The 19,444-nt window shown below is 35.1% G+C and overlaps 1 protein-coding gene across 1 annotated transcript in view; it reads left to right on the top strand.

The window, feature by feature from the left end:
• Nucleotides 1-3,839: 3,839 nt before the first annotated feature.
• SEPTIN7 (septin 7) overlaps nucleotides 3,840-19,444 on the top strand; it is a 60,591-nt gene continuing 44,986 nt past the window's right edge. Inside the window, exons 1-3 of the mRNA XM_068972988.1 lie at nucleotides 3,840-3,858; nucleotides 5,494-5,596; nucleotides 17,813-17,919. Of these exons, the coding sequence (XP_068829089.1) occupies nucleotides 5,587-5,596; nucleotides 17,813-17,919 (117 nt within the window). The 5' untranslated portion in view covers nucleotides 3,840-3,858; nucleotides 5,494-5,586. The remainder of the gene's footprint in view (nucleotides 3,859-5,493; nucleotides 5,597-17,812; nucleotides 17,920-19,444) is intronic.

Genomic DNA, 19,444 nt, shown 5'->3' with positions numbered 1-19,444 from the left:
CATGGTAGTTTGAATATTCTTTGGCATTGCCCTTCCTTGGGATTGAAATGAAAACTGACCTTTTCCAGTCCTGTGGCCACTGCTGAGTTTTCCAAATTTGCTGGACTGTTGAGTGCAGCACTTTCACAGCATCATCTTTTAGGATTTGAAATAGCTCAATTGGAATTCCATCACCTCCACTAGCTTTGTTCATCATGACTCTTCCTAAGGCCCACTTGACTTTGCATTCCAGGATGTCTGGCTCTATGTGAGTGATGAAGAGAGTTGAAGGTTTATAGTAGATCCTATAAAAATGTTTTAATTTTCCCTCAAATTCCTATTACAACTCAGTTTTGTTGTTCCCCAAAAGCATATTTAGCAATTTTCAGAATAAGGTGCTGTTTTCTCCTTTGGAAAATATATGTTAATTTATAAATATTAATATTCAGATGTTAAAAATGATAATGGGTTTTCAGATGCCAAGGTTTTGATAACTTTACTTTGAAATAAGAACAAATGGTAGAGAATATAAACAAATCTTGAGTTCCAATAATCTGTTATTGAAATCATTTTGAGGCATCTTGTTCTTTGAATCTAATTGATTTCTAGAAGTAAGTTTAAGTAAGTTAATGACTGCAATTACTGGGTATTGTATTTAAGTTGGTTTTCCCACAGGTAGTGAAATAGCAAGCAATGGAATTGTAGTTTGATTTTCTTAAATGTGAATTTGACGTAGAGATTTGCCATATCTTTTAGTTACTGAAAGATTTAACATGTGCTTTTAGAAAAGATGATTTGATAACTGTTTCTTCTTACGTAACTGATGATTGAAATCAAGTAATACTTTTAAGGTATTTTGGGTGAAGCCTGGGTGAATATACTTTTATCTACATTTGCATGCTTACAAGTGTCACAGTTACGTCACTCGGGTCTATAAATAATGTTTCTTTATCCAGAGATTATATTTCACACTGGCACTGTGAGCATTATATTTGCCCAGAAAAAGAATCAGTGGGTGGTTAAATCTTTTGAATTACAGACTGTGGTTGATTTTAGAATTTGGGGAAGGCAGGATTCTTATGAAATGTGAAAAGTTTATGTGTTTTAGTCAGCCAATGTTATATTTTAGTATATTCCCTAAATCTGTCTTTTGTGTTTAGACACAGTTTCTTTCTCAGGAGAAATTTTCCTGAAAGTGTATTTTTGTTTATTTTTTTTAAACAACTCCTGTGTATCAGCACTCTGTTAGGAATGTAGGGATGAATATGACATGATTTTCTTCCCCTGGGAATTCAGTCATATGGGGAAACTGGCAAATGACATGCTTAATTTTAAAATAATTTATAACATGTAATTATTTTAAAAATTATGTTAGTTAACATATACAGAGAATTATCTACTCTCAAACTAGTCAGTCTTCTTCCTGGGTTACTGAGACTGCTCTTGTGTAGAATTACCAGTAATCTTATTTCCAGATTTTATGGTCACATCTCTGGTATTTTTCATTTGACTTTTTAGTAGCATTTTACACAGTTGAGTAACCTTTAGCCCTTCTAGTTTTCTTTTCCTCCTCACTGACTGATCTTTCTTACTTTTTCTGCCTAACATTTCAGTGTTGGAGTGCTCCAGGAAACTGTCTGTGTGCTGTGCTGTGCTTAGTCGCTCAGCAAAGTATCTGACTCTTTGCGACCCCATGGACTATAGCCCACTAGGCTCCACTTTCCATGGAGATTCTCCAGGCAAGAATACTGGAGTGGGTTGCCATGTCCTCCCCCAGGGGGATCTTCCCAGCCCTGGGATCGAACCCTCTGGTCTCTTGCATTGCAGGCGGATTCTTAAGCCAGCAGGGAAGCCCCAGGAAACTGCCTAGAACCCCTTTCATCTGTAATCTCTCTTTGAGAGTATAATCCTCTCTCAGTACTATCTATATGCTTATTTTTCCTAAATCTGTATTTTCAGCAACAATCAACCCTGGAATTTCTGAATTCATATGTTTAACTGCTTATGACCATTTCTTCTTGAATATGTAATAGAGTCTTCAACACATTCAAAGCTTTTTTTGATTTTGGTGATTTTGGCCCTCACCACTCACTCTTTTCCTCGTCTTTGTTCCCTCTTTCTGTGGAGCTATCACTAGCCATTGAGTTGTTCAAATCAAGTAGTGAGAGTATCTTTTGTCTCTTTTACTGATCACATGTAATGCACCAGAAGTGTCCTGACAATTCTTCCTTCAAAACCTGTTCTGAATCTTTCTCCTTACATTGACACCATCTAAATTCAGTATACCCTTTCTTTCTTAAACTATTGTAGTAGGCTTCTTAGCAGTTTTCTTATTTCCATTTCTTCTCTTAGCAGTAAGAACTATCTTTAAAACACAAATCAGGTCAGGTCACTTTTCTGTGTAAAACCCTCCAGTGGCTTCCCATCATGCCTAAAATAACACTCAAATTTCCTGCTCTGACTGGGTCCCACATTATCTGGCCCCTGCCTGCCTCCCTGACCTATTTTCTATCACTTGTCCCCTGGTCTGCTACCTTACTTCTGTGGAGTTCATATGCTTTCTTTTTGTTCTTGAAAGTACCAGGTTCACCTCCGCTTTAGGGCCCACCGCTTTGCCCTAGAATGCTTTTCCCTGTTTTCTTACTTCAGTCTCCCAGTTGTCCCTAAGACTTTTCTGTGACTTGAGGATAAAGCAATGAATAAGACACAGGGGTAGACTGAGACATTTTTCTTACACCTTTTGTATGGTGGGTTTCTTGAATATGTAACCTAAAATATTTTCTCGGAAACTTCTTCAGTTCTCTCAGATGGTCAGATGGCTTCCTCTTTTTGATGTCACAACTTCTGTAATTCCTTTAATCTGTACCTTGATGGAGTTTACGTTCTAGTTGGAGGTAGAGTGGGTGGAGATCATCATAAACAAGATTTGTGTGTATGTTAGATGGTGATAGGTGCTAAAGGGAAAAAAAAACATAAAGCAACAAAGTGCTGAGATGAGGAGTAGGTTGTAGTTTTAGTTAGGGTATTCAGAGCAGTCCTCTCTGTGGAGGTGACATTTGAATAATCATTGTCTTTTCTAGGTTGTGATATAACTCATAGATTTGTTCAATATAGAAAAAAGACATCCTTTTTATGGACATTTTGTCCAAAGATAGTCTTATTTTCTTCTCTGTGTTCTGTTTGTTGCCTTTCAGTTTTCATAGGTCACATTTACTTCATCTTTCCATTTGTCTTTAGCTTGTTTTTAGCTTCCTTTCCTATATCCCAGTTTGCATTTCTTCCAATTTTGAACTTTAGTTTAATTACTTGAAATATAGTAATACTGTATAAAGATCCTAGCGAAAATATTGGCATTTATCTGATCTGGTCTGTCTTAATCCAGTGACTGACAAAGCAAAATTGTATGAAATTTACATTTTTTTTTCTTCTTGGAATTTAAAGTTGGTCCCTGTATATCTTCTTGAAATTTCATACTTTACACTTTTTTCATCATTTCTTGTAAGACTTCAGGTGCAAGGCATAGTGATTGTCCTTTATGAAAAGACAGGAGGTCTTTGATGCTATGTTTTATCAGGAAAGCTGCTACAATGGACTCACTGGGCCTTGTATCCAACAAAAAATATTTCCTTGATGTGAGTAGAAAAAAGTCTACTTTCAGTATATTTGTAATTTACCTTTAATTTGTTAAGTTACATGTAAGTAACTTTCATTTTCCCTTTCTCTTCATTTTACTGTGTTCCAATGGATTTCTCTGCCCTGTTTGGACTGAATGTGCCATGAATGATTCTTGGAATTCCTCGTTTACTGTTCCTCTGTGGATCTGTTCTGTTGGAATCTGGAACACTGGAATGATGGAAATATGTTCTTTACAAAGTAGCTGTGAGTATACTACATAATTAATACAGAGGCTTTTTTCTGGTCTAAGTTAAATTTCAGTTACAATTGGATGAAATATGAATCAAGGAAGCTTTAAATTTAATACATAGTCTTAGCTCTGCACATAGTAGGCTTTCAAATATTTGACTTTAAAATATTCTGTTCAGTGTCCTAACTAGTATATTTAAAATTAGCCTCTAATTTAATTGGCTTACTTATCTGTTCAACATGTCTTAAAATTAATTTATATGAATTTTAAAAAAAGGTAAAAGATTATGGATGGAATATTTAGTTATATATGTGATACTAGTGAGGAATGCAGGGTGCTGTTCTTTGTTAAATCCAAATGTATTGAATTATTACTTTGATCCCATATGAGTGTTTTTGGATGAGAATTTAAATGTGGCAAAAACCTTTAAGAGAAATGTGTATCTCTTTTTAAATGATGAATGGCATTATGTTTTAATGGTGAATAAGACCTACCTCTAAGTAAATTAATCAGTAAGACTCTACTCACTCAGATGGTCTGAACTATGGACAGTATTTCTCACCAATGGGTAAGTTGAAAGTCACACTGATTTTCTGTGCCAATTTAGAAGTAGTTTTGTATGAATTACTCATGAAATTATTGGTGTGTTCATCAAAGAATCAAAAGCTATACAGAAAACGAAATTAAAGTTTACTTTAAAACCAGGATAAATTTGATGTCCAGTAAAAACATTGAGGTGACATTATTGGACCTAGTATAAGAGTTTGAAAGATAATGTTTACTGGTTGACATTGATCATGAGAGCTTTTAAGAGTTTATGAAAAATTTTAAACTCCACATTTTGATTTTATTTCATAAATAAGAAGGTGAATTTCAAGAAACTCCTGCCTGTGGTTTTTAGTATGAGCAAAGGGAATAATTAAAAGAGTCCTTAATATAATCTTATATAAGATTATATATATAATACAACAGGGAATATATGTTATATAACATTGTTAATATAAAATATATAATTAATTATATAATCTAATATATAGTATAACAGGAAAGCCTGGCATGCTGCAGTCCATGGGGTTGCAAAGAGTTGAACATGACTGAGTGACTGAACTGAATATAATCTTAAGGGGATTTGAATTTTTTTATTGTGAAAAATCCTTTGTTGTTTTTTTTAGTTGCTTGATCAGAATCTCAGTAACTTACTATAAATTGAAATCTTTGCTCTGAGGCAGGTTTTTTTAATTTTTATTTTATTCCCTTGGGTTTTTATAATTGACTCAGTTAAGTTCAGTTCAGTTGCTTAGTTATGTCTGACTCTTTGCAATCCCATGGACTGCAGCACACCAGGCTTCCCTGTTCATCACTGACTCCTGGAGCTTGCTCAGACTCATGTCCATTGAGTCAGTGGTGTCATCTGACAATCTCATTGACTTTTATAGTTGACTACTGTTAATCAACTTGTGCTCAATTTATTTTGTCCATTTCTTCGATTAACTAATACTTTTATTGGTAATACTATAAAATCAGTTTGATTTACCAGGAGTAAGAGTTTGTATGATTTTCTAAAAATAGGTTAATGAAGAGAATTTAAAATGTATGATAGAAGCATTTTGTTGACTTATTAATAATTGAGCCTCTTTTACTTTTCTCAGCAACAGAAGAATCTTGAAGGCTATGTGGGATTTGCAAATCTCCCAAATCAAGTATACAGAAAATCAGTGAAGAGAGGTTTTGAATTCACACTTATGGTTGTGGGTAAGATATAATTTCTCACTAAAGTTGAATTTTGATCCAAGTTTCAAACTGTTTAATGAACTCTGAATGTTTTAAGAAAACAATAGCCCAAATAACTGCAGCAATCAATGTTATATGTTTTTTGTTAAGCAGATACACTTTAAAATTTAACTTGGTAGCATAGTGGGATTTAAGTATTTTCTTGCCTGTTTTTTTGTAGGTGGTGCAGTTTTGAAAACTGCGGGGAAAGGAAGTAGAAGTTGAAAAGCAGTGGGAGGTGGCTAGTGGAACAGAAAACTGGAGAAGTTCTCCTCAGTTGATGCTACAAAAGGAAATAGCATCTGGTGGTTACTTATTACTCCAGGATAGTTTTATTCTTTGGCTCATGTAGTGCATTGAAGCCATATCATCCAAGTGTTTAACTTATATATGTTCTCTAAATCTGAAAAAGAAGGATGGGGTAGAGGATCATAATCATGCAGTGATTGCCCTGGGAGTTTATTCATTGAGTGTAAGCTCTGGAATAAGTGAAATATGACTCTCCTTCTTTGGTTCACTCTTATTTTTCTCTTGCGTGTGTTTCATCCTGTGAACACCTTTCCCTGCCTGTAATCGATTTTAAGAGATTGTCAGGGGTTATTTTAACTGTAGTTTAGTAACATCATCATATATGAAAAGACACTTTACCATGTGTAAGACTAGTTTTCTTAAATGACAGTCTTAATCTTAAATGACTTTGTACTATTTTCACCTCATATAGGCTGACTTTATAACTTGGCTCCTCAATTTGATGCAATTTATTATATTTCTCTGTTTAAGAAGATGGAAGGCAGAATTATTGGATTAACTATCCTTGACAAAGAAAATTGAGTTGATGCTGGATCTTTATGTATTGTGCATTAAATTCTGCTAATTATATTCTATACCTGGTATTTTATTTTGGTGCTGAATTAGGTTATTGAATTAGGTATGAAATACTCCTTCACTGAAGGTAAGAATATTTTATCAACTGACCAGAATATTTTGCCTGCGGGTCAGTTTGTGGCTGTTTGGAAGTATCTGCATTGTAATAATTCATAGTTAAAATGTGGTACACACACACGCACAAAAACATGGTACAAAATCTGCAAACTTGATACTTGTCTGCCTCTGGCTGAATAAAAAGTATGGTATACCTGGCTTGCAAATTGCTGCTGTAGAGCAGAGGTGTGGGTCTAGATAGGTGAATAAAATATGCAGGACACACCTTTTCATAGGTTGGTAACATAAATCATTATATGTGAAGAAATACTGCATCTTATATTTACATTTACTGTGTAATGTTAGTGATCTTAAGTGACAAACTGTAGACAAATAAAAGATCATTTTTTAATTTGTAAAAAAACCTCCTAGGTCCATTAGGAGAACCATAACAGTTTTCAAAAAATTTATGTTATTAAAACTTAAAGAGTGACTTTTTGAGTGTCTGCTTAGTAATGTCTGGGAGTCAAGGCCAGATATTTGGTTTGAAATTGCTGTGACATTTTTCCAGGTGAAAGATATATAATAATCAGCTGATCTTGACTTTTAGAGGAAATATGGAATCTCTGAATGTAACTTACTAATTTTTTTGTTGTTGTTGCCACATTTAACACTTAAACATTTTATATTTAGCACGCAGTGGCACCCTACTCTAGTACTCTTGCCTGGAAAATCCCATGGACGGAGGAGCCTGGTAGGCTGCAGTCCATGGGGTCGCTGAGGGTCGGATACGACTGAGCGACTTCACTTTCACTTTTCACTTTCATGCATTGGAGAAGGAAATGGCAACCCACTCCAGTGTTCTTGCCTGGAGAATCCCAGGGACATGGGAGCCTGGTGGGCTGCCATCTGTGGGGTCTCACAGAGTCGGACACGACTAAAGTGACTTAGTAGTAGTAGTTAGTAACCACTGTACATGTTGCAACTATGTATTGTTAGTGTTGTATTTTTTCCACTTAACTAATACATGCCCTCATAGATATATTTAATCAGTGTTACCACCATGGGAACAAGATGCTGATTCTTACTAGTTTTTTTGGTTAGACCTTTTGTCAACTATAGCTTGTTTTTTTTGTTTGATAAGACTTAAAATGAGAATAAAAGAGAATGGGTATCAATATTATTATTCTGTCCTCCTCCCCATACCTTACTGTTTAATTAACTGTCTTTGTGTAGACTTGAGTACAAGGTCTGAATCTTTTCATGTACATAGTTGCAATGTGTGACACATAAAAGTCACCTTTTAAGTATTTTATACATTGTTTTTCAGACTGCAGGCCATATCTGACAGCACTGTGTATATATCATAGAAAGCTAAAGCTAATCTTTCTGTAACATTCTTGACTTAGAGACTACAAGCTATTCCTTATAAACTGAGTCCTCATTTTTGTGATTTATGCTCAGAGCAACTTCGACTCTTAAAACAGTTTTTGGTTTGAGATTTATACATTGATACAAACTGAGAATCTATATTTAACAGTTAATTTCTTAATCTCTTCACCCTTTTTTGGGAAACCTTTATCCAGTAACCTTGCTTCATAAGCAATATTTATTATTTACCTGAGAGACTTTTTTGTATAAAAGAGGCCTATTGGTATTCCTGTATTTTCTTGCCTAAAGGCGCTTATAATTTACATAATGATATAAAATATACATAAAAAGATAACATTTTCAGGAAGTAAATACAAGTTAGTAGAGTCATATAGAAATTAAGAACAGATGTTTAAAGGTATAGGAGAGCTTATCCGTGGTTGGACATTATTACTGCTTTATTTGAGGAAGAGGTATTAGGGCAGATTTTTGAAGAATAGAATTGGGATAGACATTGAGTGGGCAGTCCAGTTGGAAAAACAATAGCCAACAAAAATCAGCACCTATATGTCAGGCAATATTTCAAGTACATAAAGTATTGACACTTTATTTCTGTAACTCATACAGTCCTTAACAGTAATCGTATTATATAAGTATTATTGTTTTCTCCACTTTAAAGATGCAAAAACTGAGGCATGGAGATATTCGTTACTTGCTCATGGTCACACTGCTATCAGATGCCAGAACCAAACCCAGTCTATCTCTGTCTGGTGTGTTCTTAAGCACTATGCTGCTGCTGCTGCTGAAGTTGTTTCAGTCATGTCCGACTCTATGCAACCCTATGGACAGCAGCCCACCAGGCTCCTCTGTCCACGGGATTCTCTAGGCAAGATGCAGAGGCTCATTTGGAAATACTGGATATAGTGCATCCATTATGCTTTGAACTTGTATGATTTCAACTAGATATTCTGTTTTCCCTAAAAAAATTAAAGAGACGAGAGGGACAGAGAGAAAAAGAAATGAGAATTGTAGATAACTTAAATAGTGCAAGCAGTTTTTTCCTGCCATTCTACTGAAATGAGTAGTTTCTGTCCTAGGGTCTGCATCAAGTGGGAGAGGTGTTTTCTATTCCCCTAGTCATTCCAGCTTCCACATACTTTCATAGTGTATGGCTCTCACTTTGCTCAGTTAGTCTAGGTGCCTTAATATAAACTAGTTACTTCTTAAGTGCTCAAGAAAAAGGTATCTGTTTCAGTGCAGGAAGAAAACAAGTTGTCAGGTTATATGTAATTGTGCTTTATGGATGATATGGAGGAGCAGAGGGAGATTTAAGATTAATTGGCATTGTACATTGATTTTAGGATCCTACCCTGAAGAGTTCACTTTGTAATAGTTGGAAATAAGGCTGGAAGGGTAGGCTAACGTAGATTTTAAAGACTGTGCTTGCCTCTGGGATGAGATTGGAATTCTTGATTTTGAATCTTTATTTGAAAATTTAGTTTAAAACCCAATGTCAGCAATATTAAATAGTGAAGACAGTTAGGTCTTTAATGTAGCAAAGCGTCAAACCTGTTTGGGCTCGGAACTTGACAGTTCTTTGTGTGCTTCTTAATTAGACTTGCCTAGGCTCTGAGATGGAAGTGGCAACCCACTCCAGTACTCTTGCCTGGAAAATCCCATGGATGAAGGAGCCTGAAATGTTGCAATCCATGGGGTAGCAAAGAGTTGGACATGACTGAGTGATTTCACTTAAAAAGAAGCATGCTCTGAGAATAAAATGTTAATTGTAAATTCCTGATTTTACTAGAGTCTTTCAAAGAGGTAGAACTAAGGTAGATTGCTTTATCTGACCAGAAAATATTTTGAAAAGCAAGTGGCATTAAATCTGTTATTTTGGATTTTTTGAAGATAAAATTCAGCTTAATCATTTCTATAAGACTAAGCTTTGCAAAATTTTTATAGCAGAGGTTTTTTTTAATTGTCATAATTTAGTTGATCTATATCAAATGTCTTTAGTAGCACTGGCCTTTTTGTTGGCAAAAGGAGCTTAGCAGTAGAATATGGTGGTTTAGCCATTTTGGGGATTCAGAGTTTATCATAATGTGTATTTTATGTATGACTTATTAGTAAAGTTTAGGGGGTATTTAATGAGTGACAGAATAAACAATGACTGTCATAGATAATTTTCCCCCACCTTCTTGTTGGTGTTTATATTAATGTAGTTAGTTAGTTGAAGAAATTGAAAAGTAGTATTGGCCATTTTGTATCTAGGTTATTGGGCATTCAGTGGAATTATGCTTAATTCTGACATTAAGATATGTTGACTACTTGAAATGCTTTAATACTTCAGAATTTTCTGCCCTGAGCTCTGTATTTTTATTTTGCTTTTAGTAATAAAAGTAATTTAACCAGTGATGATTGCACAACATTGTGAATACAGAAAAACCACTGAGTTGTACACTTTAAAATAGTGCATTTTTGTTATATGAATTTTATTTCAGAGAACTAATTTAGCCAAAGCAGAGAAAGTTTACGGGGAAAAAACTTACCTACTATTTAGATTTTTGTATTCCTTCTAGGAGTTTCAGCTACATATTTTAAAAAGTGCTTTTGTAATAAAGTTAATGTGTTTCATTGTAGAAATTGGGAAAAGCAGAAAAGCAAAATGAAAATAAATATTACCATAATCTGTCATCCAGTGGTAACTCTTAAGCATAGAAACATACAGTGTTTCTGTTTGTATGTATCTGTAATGTCTGTGATTGTCTTATAAACTTAGCAGTAAATTATGATCATCTTTTAATAATAGATATTTTTTGATAATCTAGCTATGATTGAGATGCAGATTTCATTGGCTTTTGTAGGTTGGGTATACCAAAATTTGCCTTGTTGTCCAGTATCAATATAGTTAGAGTAAACATGGTTGTAGTTATATCTGTCCTTGCATTTTTATTTACTTCTTTAGGAGTAAGCTTTGTAAGTTTGAATTGGTATTTTTTTATGAAAGCTTATGAGTTGTTTTAAGGGTTTTAATATTAATACCGAATTGACCTAAGATAGATTGTATACCACTTTGCACACTAACCAGGTGTTGATAGCATACTACCATCAGTGGATATTACAGTGTTTCTTTGCCAATTTAATACCTAAAAATTGGTATCTTATTTTCATTCTACATAGTATTGTTGCTAGTTAGCTTTTTAATTATTTCTGTTTATCTTTGGTTTTATAAATCATATATTCTGGTTTAATTTTAAAAGCTATATTCCTTTTTTTCCTTGTATAGATGCTCTAAGGGTATTGTTGTTGTGGTTGTGGTTGGGCATTGACTCTGTCAGAATTTTTCTTGTGTCATGTTATATATTAACCTGATTTTTATATTGTCCGTGTAGTCTTTTTTTCTTTTGGCTTTTGTCTTTGATACCTGCCTGCTTGATTCAGTCTTATTAGGGATTGCACTGTATATAAGTATATAGACTAAGGTTTACTTTCTTTATTTTGCAATTTATATCCATGTGAATTTTTTTGATGTGAGACAGGAATTTGATGTTTATTTTACCTTATTTTTTAAATGGTTAATTAGTCTTCCTAAAACCATTTATTACAAGCTTAAAGATATATGTGCTTGGTTGGTTCTCTTACTCAACCCTTTGGTTTAATTCATTCTAGTTCTTCCTATATAAATACTATATTACATTATTACAGTTATAAATTACAGTAATTATGTTGTTTCTTCTATGAGAAGATCACTGGAGTTTATGCTTATTTAGGGAGATAGACATATAAGTAAACAATATGTAAAATAATTATATTGTATTATTTTCTAGGAAGGAAGTAAACATGGTGGGATCTGTTTAGGGCCTCAGTAAGATGCACCTCTCAGAAAGGAGACTTTTCCATAATGATACTTGAAACTTGTGAAAATTAAGAAATACTAAAGAAATGAAATGACTTACCAGCAAGAGATAATTATCATTAACATTTTGCTATGTTTATCCTCAATCTTTCACTTTTAACAGCTGCATATTTCCAACTGTGGCTGTATCAAATTTTAGACTCTCATTTGACTTTTGAATGATTTGTGTATTTAATTTTGTAATAATGCTGCAGTAAAAATTTTAGAGAATGGAAATTTTGGTCAACATTTTAACTGAGATGTTTAATGACTACATTGTATTCTAATTTGTGACAGAATATATGATAGTTTTTATAGCTTATTTCTCCATTAGTGGACTTTAAATTTGTTTTTACCCTTGTTACAAATGACAGGGCAGTGGAGATCTTTAAACACATAGGACTTGTGTATATGTATTGGGAGCAGAGGGCAGTATCACTGTTTATAGTCCCTGAAGTTGGATTTTTGCAGCAAAGTGTTTGAATATTTTGTGGCTCTAGAAACATTAGCAAATTATTTTCTTAAAAGTTTGTGCTACTAAATATTTTTTTCAAAGATAAAATATATTTTTCCTGAATTTTAGGAGATTTATGGTATGTTGAGGATATCCCCATTCCATGTATGCTCTAACTGTTACAGATGCTTAATGGGAAAATGTAAAGATAGGTGAAAACACTGTAAGGGAATATAGTAGAGAAGAACAAAAGTCCAAGTTAACTACACCATGAATCATTAAAGTGATATTATCCACCTTACCTGCCTCCTGAGAAACCTGTATGTTGGTTAAGAAGCACCACTTAGAACCAGACATGGAACAACCAACTGGTTCCAAATTGGGAAAGGAATACATCAAGGTTGTATATTGTCATCTTGCCTATTTGACTTATATGCAAAGTACAACATAAGAAGTGCTAGCTGGATGAAGCTCAGCTTGAATCCAGATTGCCGGGAGAAATATCAGTAACCTCAGATATACAGATAATATCACCCTAATGGCAGAAAGTGAAGAGGAGCTAAAGAGCCTCTTGATGAAGATGAAAGAGAGTGAAAAAGCCGCTTAAAACTCAACATTCAGAAAACTAAGATTATGACCTCTGGTCCTATCACATCATGGCAAATAAGGAAAAAATGGAAAAAGTTACAGACTTATTTTCTTGAGCTCCAAATTCACTGCAGATGGTGACTGCAGCCGTGAAATTAAAAGACGCTTGCTCCTTGGAAGAAAAGCTATGAGAAACCTAGACAGCATATATTAAAAAGCAGAAATAACACTTTGCCGACAAAGGTCCATCTAGTCAAAACTATGGTTTTTCCAGTAGTCATGTATGGATGTGAGAGCTGGACCGTAAAAAATTCTGAGCACCGAAGAATTGATGCTTTTGAACTGTGGTGTTGGAGAAGAGTCTTGAGAGTCTCCTGGACTGCAAGGAGATCCAACCAGTCCATCCTAAGGACTGATGGTGAAGCTGAAACTCCAATACTTTGGCCACCTGATGTGAAGAACTGATTCACTGGAAGACCCTGATGTTGGGAAAGGTTAAGCGCAGAAGGAGAAAGGGGAGACAGAGGATGAGATAGTTGGATTGCATTATCGACTCAATGGACATGCGTTTGAGCAAATTCCAGAAGGTAGTGAAGGACAGGGACGCCTTGCATGCTGCAGACCATGGGTGGCAGAGAGTTACTTAACAACAACAAAGATACTAAAGATTATGGTGCTGACTTTTTAAGGGGAAAATAGGGATGACTAGGGCTTTCCCGGTGGCTCAGCAGTGAAGAATCGGCCTGCAATGCAGGAGACGCAGGAGATGTAGGTTTGATTTCTGGGTCAGAAAGATCCCCTGGAGGAGGAAATAGCAACTCACTAGAGTGTTCTTGCCTGGAGAATCCCATGGACAGAGGAGCCTGGTGGGCTACAATCCGTAGGGTCGAAAAGTGTCAGACACAACTGAGCATGAGGGGGCTCTAAATGGGTTCACTGACTGAGCTTCCTGAAATACAATTGAGATTTTTATCATTTATTTTCTGGGGAGAGATTGTGTATTTGGGTTTTCAGAGAGGTTGTTAATTCACCTAAAAATTGAGAACTGTAGGTACAAAGTATTCTGCATAATTGGAAGTGTGTGACACTGATTTATTGTGATTCTTGTGCTGAGATAATGTTTTAATTAATTTTGTAACATTTGTAAAGACAAAAATTACAAGTACAGTATGCAGGTTTTTGCCCTCTGTAACATTTGGAATGCACAATGCCTCATTGCCCGTTAAATACTTGTGTATTTCTCTTCCTCAAGGATTTTCCACTGCATAGCCATTAATATACCATCAGAATCAGAAAATAGCAAATGTATGTTTGTATACATACGTATAGACAGTGAAAGTGTTAGTCTCTCATTTGTGTCCAGCTCTTTGCAACACCATGATCTGTAGCCTGCCAAGCTCCTCTGTCCATGGAATTCTCCAGCCAAGTATACTGGAGTGGATAGCCATTCCTTTCTGCAGGGGATCTTCCCAACCCAGGGATTGAACTCGGTCTTCTGCATTGCAGTCAGATTCTTTACTGTCTGAGCCACCAGAAAAGCCCCACATATATATGGAAACAAAAACAAATACTTTTGTATCCATAGTGTATCTCCATCTATTATATTTGTTGAAAATCATCATGTTTACAGTGGTATTTCCAGTTTCAGTTCATTATCACAGCATATGTTTACTTTAAAAAAAAATTGAATTATAGTTTCTGTACAATATAAGTTATAGGTATACAATATAATGATTCATAATTTTTTAACTGTGCTTACTTATTTGATCAGTTTTCCTGTATGAAACTAATCTTCTGTCCAGGCTTTTCTTTTCCTCCCTGTGGTGGAGTATCGCTACTCACCCCTTTCAAGTGCTGTGACACCCTGTGGCAAGCCACTCTTCATGCCTTCTTCATCGTTTTTGAGTTCAGGCCTTCTCCCAGACTCTTTGGGAAGCGGTCTTTATCTTGTAAACGCCTATTAGCCTACCCTGGGCCACTGTGCCTTCCCTCTAGCATGTTCACCTGGTATCATCAGCCTCAGATAATGATTTCTGGACTGAATTTTCAGGAAGAAAGTGGAAGAGAAAGAGCTGAAATAAGTTTGAAGGGTTTAAAAACTAATATTTAACTGTTACAGAGTTAAGTGGCATATGAATAGGAGAAATTATCTTTTTATTAACACAGGTTAAAAAAAATTAATAAAATTGTAGTTTGGGGCTGCCATAGGAAAAAAGTGACTAAAAGGAGATAAAAGTGTGGGAAAAAATTAGTTTGGAAACGAAACGTACTTGCAGAGGTGTATAGCGTTTCAGTGGTTACATTTACATGTATTTTGATAAACAGTGTTTGTAAAAACTTTGAATAGCCTCCAAATTTATTAATGGTTGAAACTAATAGATTAATATTTAAAAGGGAGAAAGCTTTAGATTTTGGGGCTCTGTTCTTACTCTGCCCAGAACTCTCAAGTAAGTGGATGATATGAAGAGGTTTTCTTCATTAAGCCCAAATAATAACTTCCTTGACTCTTTACATGGCGCACTAAATGTGTACTACTGAAACACTTACTAAATTAAATTGTAATTAGTAGTGTGTATTACCCTAGAAATGCCTTTGAGAATTGAAGTAGTCATTTTCATTTTCATATCATTAGCTTAGTCCATAACTCCTAGTCAGTTCAGTTCAGTTCAGTTCAGTCGCTCAGTCGTGTCCGACTCTTTGCGACCCCGTGAATTGCAGCACGCCAGGCCTCCCTGTCCATCACCATTTCCCGGAGTTCACTCAGACTCACGTCCATCAAGTCCGTGATGCCATCCAGCCATCTCATCCTCTGTCATCCCCTTCTCCTGCCCCCAATCCCTCTCAGCATCAGAGTCTTTTCGAGTGAGTCAACTCTTCGCATCAGGTGGCCAAAGTACTGGAGTTTCAGCTTTAGCATCATTCCTTCCAAAGAAATCCCAGGGCTGATCTCCTTCACAATGGACTGGTTGGATCTCCTTGCAGTCCAAGGGACTCTCAAGAGTCTTCTCCAACACCACAGTTCGAAAGCATCAATTCTTTGGCTCTCAGCCTTCTTCACAGTCCAACTCTCACATCCCTACATGACCACTGGAAAAACCATAGCCTTGACTAGACGGACCTTAGTTGGCAAAGTAATGTCTCTGCTTTTGAATGTGCTATCTAGGTTGGTCATAACTTTCCTTCCAAGGAGTAATCATCTTTTAATTTCATGGCTGCAGTCACCATCTGTAGTGATTTTGGAGCCCCAAAAAATAAAGTCTGTTTCCACTGTTTCCCCATCTATTTGCCATGAAGTGATGAGACCGGATGCCATGACCTTCATTTTCTGAATGTTGAGCTTTAAGCCAACTTTTTCAGTCTCCTCTTTCACTTTCATCAAGAGGCTTTTTAGTTCCTCTTCCCTTTCTGCCATAAGGGTGGTGTCATCTGCATATCTGAGGTTATTGATATTTCTCCCGGCAATCTTGATTCCAGCTTGTGTTTCTTCCAGTCCAGCGTTTCTCATGATGTACTCTGCATATAAGTTAAATAAGCAGGGTGACAATATACAGCCTTGAGGTACTCCTTTTCCTATTTGGAACCAGTCTGTTGTTCCATGTCCAGTTCTAACTGTTGCTTCCTGACCTGCATACAGATTTCTAAAGAGGCAGGTCAGTGTATGTCAGCTAAATTACTGATCATTCAATTAAAATCTGTTCTCAGGAATATGACAGAAATACTGTGGAAATCTCATATTATGTTATCACTGTAAATGTTACCATCTGTAACAAAATTAACAATTCCTAGTCTTCTATCATAAAAATTTTAGTTAGTTAAGAATGAACCACCAATCACGTTACACTTTTGATTCCTTGGTATCCACTCTGATATTTTGACAAAATCTTTACTTTTTATGATTCACATATTTTAAAACTAGCTGTTTCCCTCCAGGTGAAAACTTTATTTTTGTTAGTGAATGCTAGCCACAGTTGAAAATTAGAGGGAAAGTTTAATCCTTCCCCTACCATATGAAAGAGTGATAGTATTCATAAAAAACTTGTCATATCAGTTATATTGGATAAAGATGCCTATTAAACTAACTGAACTACTAACAACTGGTGCCATGTTAATTGATAATTATTAAATGATTGTTAATTTATTTTGACTTTGTATTACATGTATTCTAAAGTTGTTGATGTTTTAGTAAAAATTAGCTGTACATTTGGTATGGTCTCTTAGACTTGACATGAAGGGATAGAGAAGAGTATGTGAATCTTAGTGGAAATTGTCTTACCTCCCTCCTTTCTCAGTTTAAACAGAAGCATTTTTATAAAAAGTATATAGAAGTATGAAAAGTATGACTTTTTGGAATCTAATTTATAGAGTATACTTAAATTGATTGGTATATGGGTAAATTAGAAGTGGGTTTGTTTTTTTGTGGTTTGCTTTTAAAATACATTGTGATTAATTTTTCTTCTTTTTTTGTCAGCAGACAAAAAAGTAAAAGTAAAAGTACAAAAGTACTACTTTTTTGTACTTACCTGATTTCTTGCCTTGGTCATTCATTAATTGTAAAAAGCATTTATACTTCTTTTATGCTTTATTGCACTGAAGCAGCAATATATAATCCAAGTGGGATGTTTCCTTCATGACTTTGATCTCTAGGAATATATCACTGTTTTTTAAAAAAACTGGTGACTACTGTATCAGATACATTACTTCTGTTTTTTTACATTACTTTTAAAAAACAGAGATTGTAGAATTATGAAGCCAAAAATCCTTTTTAAATACAGGTCTGACTTGATAGGTAAGAAAATTAGGGCTAAGAACTTATTGTAATAGGGAGTCTTTATAGTATATTTTGTAATGTCACTTCCTTGTCCTCCAAGAAGTAATTGGATGAAAGCAAGTTTGATTATAACACTGGTTGAATATTTAAGCTTGATAAGTTGACTGAATTTTAACAGATTTCCCCCTCTGTTTCTTTTAGGTGAATCTGGACTGGGAAAGTCAACATTAATCAACTCATTATTCCTCACAGATTTGTATTCTCCAGAGTATCCAGGTCCTTCCCATAGAATAAAAAAGACTGTACAGGTATGTGTATTGTTAATTGATGATAAGATGGGGTAATATTAACAGATACAAAACACATTCTATAAATTATTTTTTAAAGATACTTTGTTATACAGTCCATCTGCTTTGTTACAAACTTGGTTAAGATCTCTTAATATGTTCTCTGTGTTATTGTTTTTTAAGTCTCTTAAGTCATGTCCAGCTCTGGAAACCCCATAGATGGTAGCCTGCCAGGCTCCTCTATCCATGGGATTTCCCAGGCAATAATACTGGAGCGGGTTGCCATTTCTTATGCCAAGGGATCTTCCTGACCTGGAGATCCAACCTGTGTCTCCTGCATTGGCAGGTGGATTCTTTATTACTGAGCCACCTGTACTTCCCCTCAAAACATATTCTGTGACTTATATTTATATATAGGTAGATTTCAAATTTGACCTTAGCCAGTGTAAAGTGTTAGTAAACATGGTTGTTGTTGAAAAAGAGAGTGTGAGTGATTGAGAAGTGCATGTAATTAGAGGGACTTTCTTGATTTAGAACCTTATGAATTTGTCTTAAGGATCCTCCTAGAGATTATGCTGTGATATAGTAAATGATAACTTTCAGAATTATGCTGCAGTATGGTAACTACTTGCCATATGTAGCTATTTAAGTTTAAAGAGTTACAAGTCATTGAAGCAAAAAATTCTGTTTTTCAATTGTACTGGGTATATTTCACGTAGTAATATGTGGCAAGTAGCTACCATTTGGAGCAGTGCAGATTATTTCCACCATTGCAGAAAATTCTGTTGGACAGGGTACAGAAAACATGACTTATGTCAAAGCCATTAGTATTTCTTTTAGTGAACGGCATGATACCATGTGATAGTTAAATGACAGTAACAGTTTGTTAATACTTTTAGCTGTGTGTGGTCTAATTTAGTACTTCTCAATCTTTAATGTGCATTCAGATCATCTGAGGAGCTTGTTACACTTAGTTCCTGTTCTAGGAAGTCTGAAGTGAGCTGAGATTCAATATTTCTAACCAAATCTAAGGTGATGCTAATGCTGCTAGCAAAGTGCTAGACTCTCTATAGTTCTAGTGATATGTTGTCCAGGCCAATAGCTGGTAGCCACACGTGGCTGTTGAGGTCTTAAAATATGAGATGTCTATGTTAAGATGCAAGTATAAAATATACCCCAGATTTTGAAGTCTTAGTTTGTTTTTTTAAAAAAAACATTATTTTATTAAAAGTTCTCTATTGATTACATTTTGTAATAATGATTAATTGGTTATATTGGGTTAAGTAAAATTCAATAATTTCATCTGTTGCTACTTTCTAAAGTGGCTACTGAAATTTTAAAAATTATTTATGTAGTTCACAATACATTTTTGTTAGGCAGCACTGCTCTAAACTATTGATTGAAAGATTTGTTGGTAGATTGATGCAGTAATACACAGCACATAAGCAGAAAAGTAGTGGAGTGAACAGTTGTAGCAGAAGCATGTCTTATTGAGGCAGTGATGCTAGAGCTGGATTTTTTGTTTCTTCTTTAAAGTTTTCTCTGT

The sequence above is a fragment of the Capricornis sumatraensis genome, chromosome 5 (genome assembly GCF_032405125.1).
Source record: "Capricornis sumatraensis isolate serow.1 chromosome 5, serow.2, whole genome shotgun sequence".
In the NCBI taxonomy this organism is placed as follows: Eukaryota; Metazoa; Chordata; class Mammalia; order Artiodactyla; family Bovidae; genus Capricornis; species Capricornis sumatraensis.
This window is presented reverse-complemented; position numbering and strand designations above follow the sequence as displayed.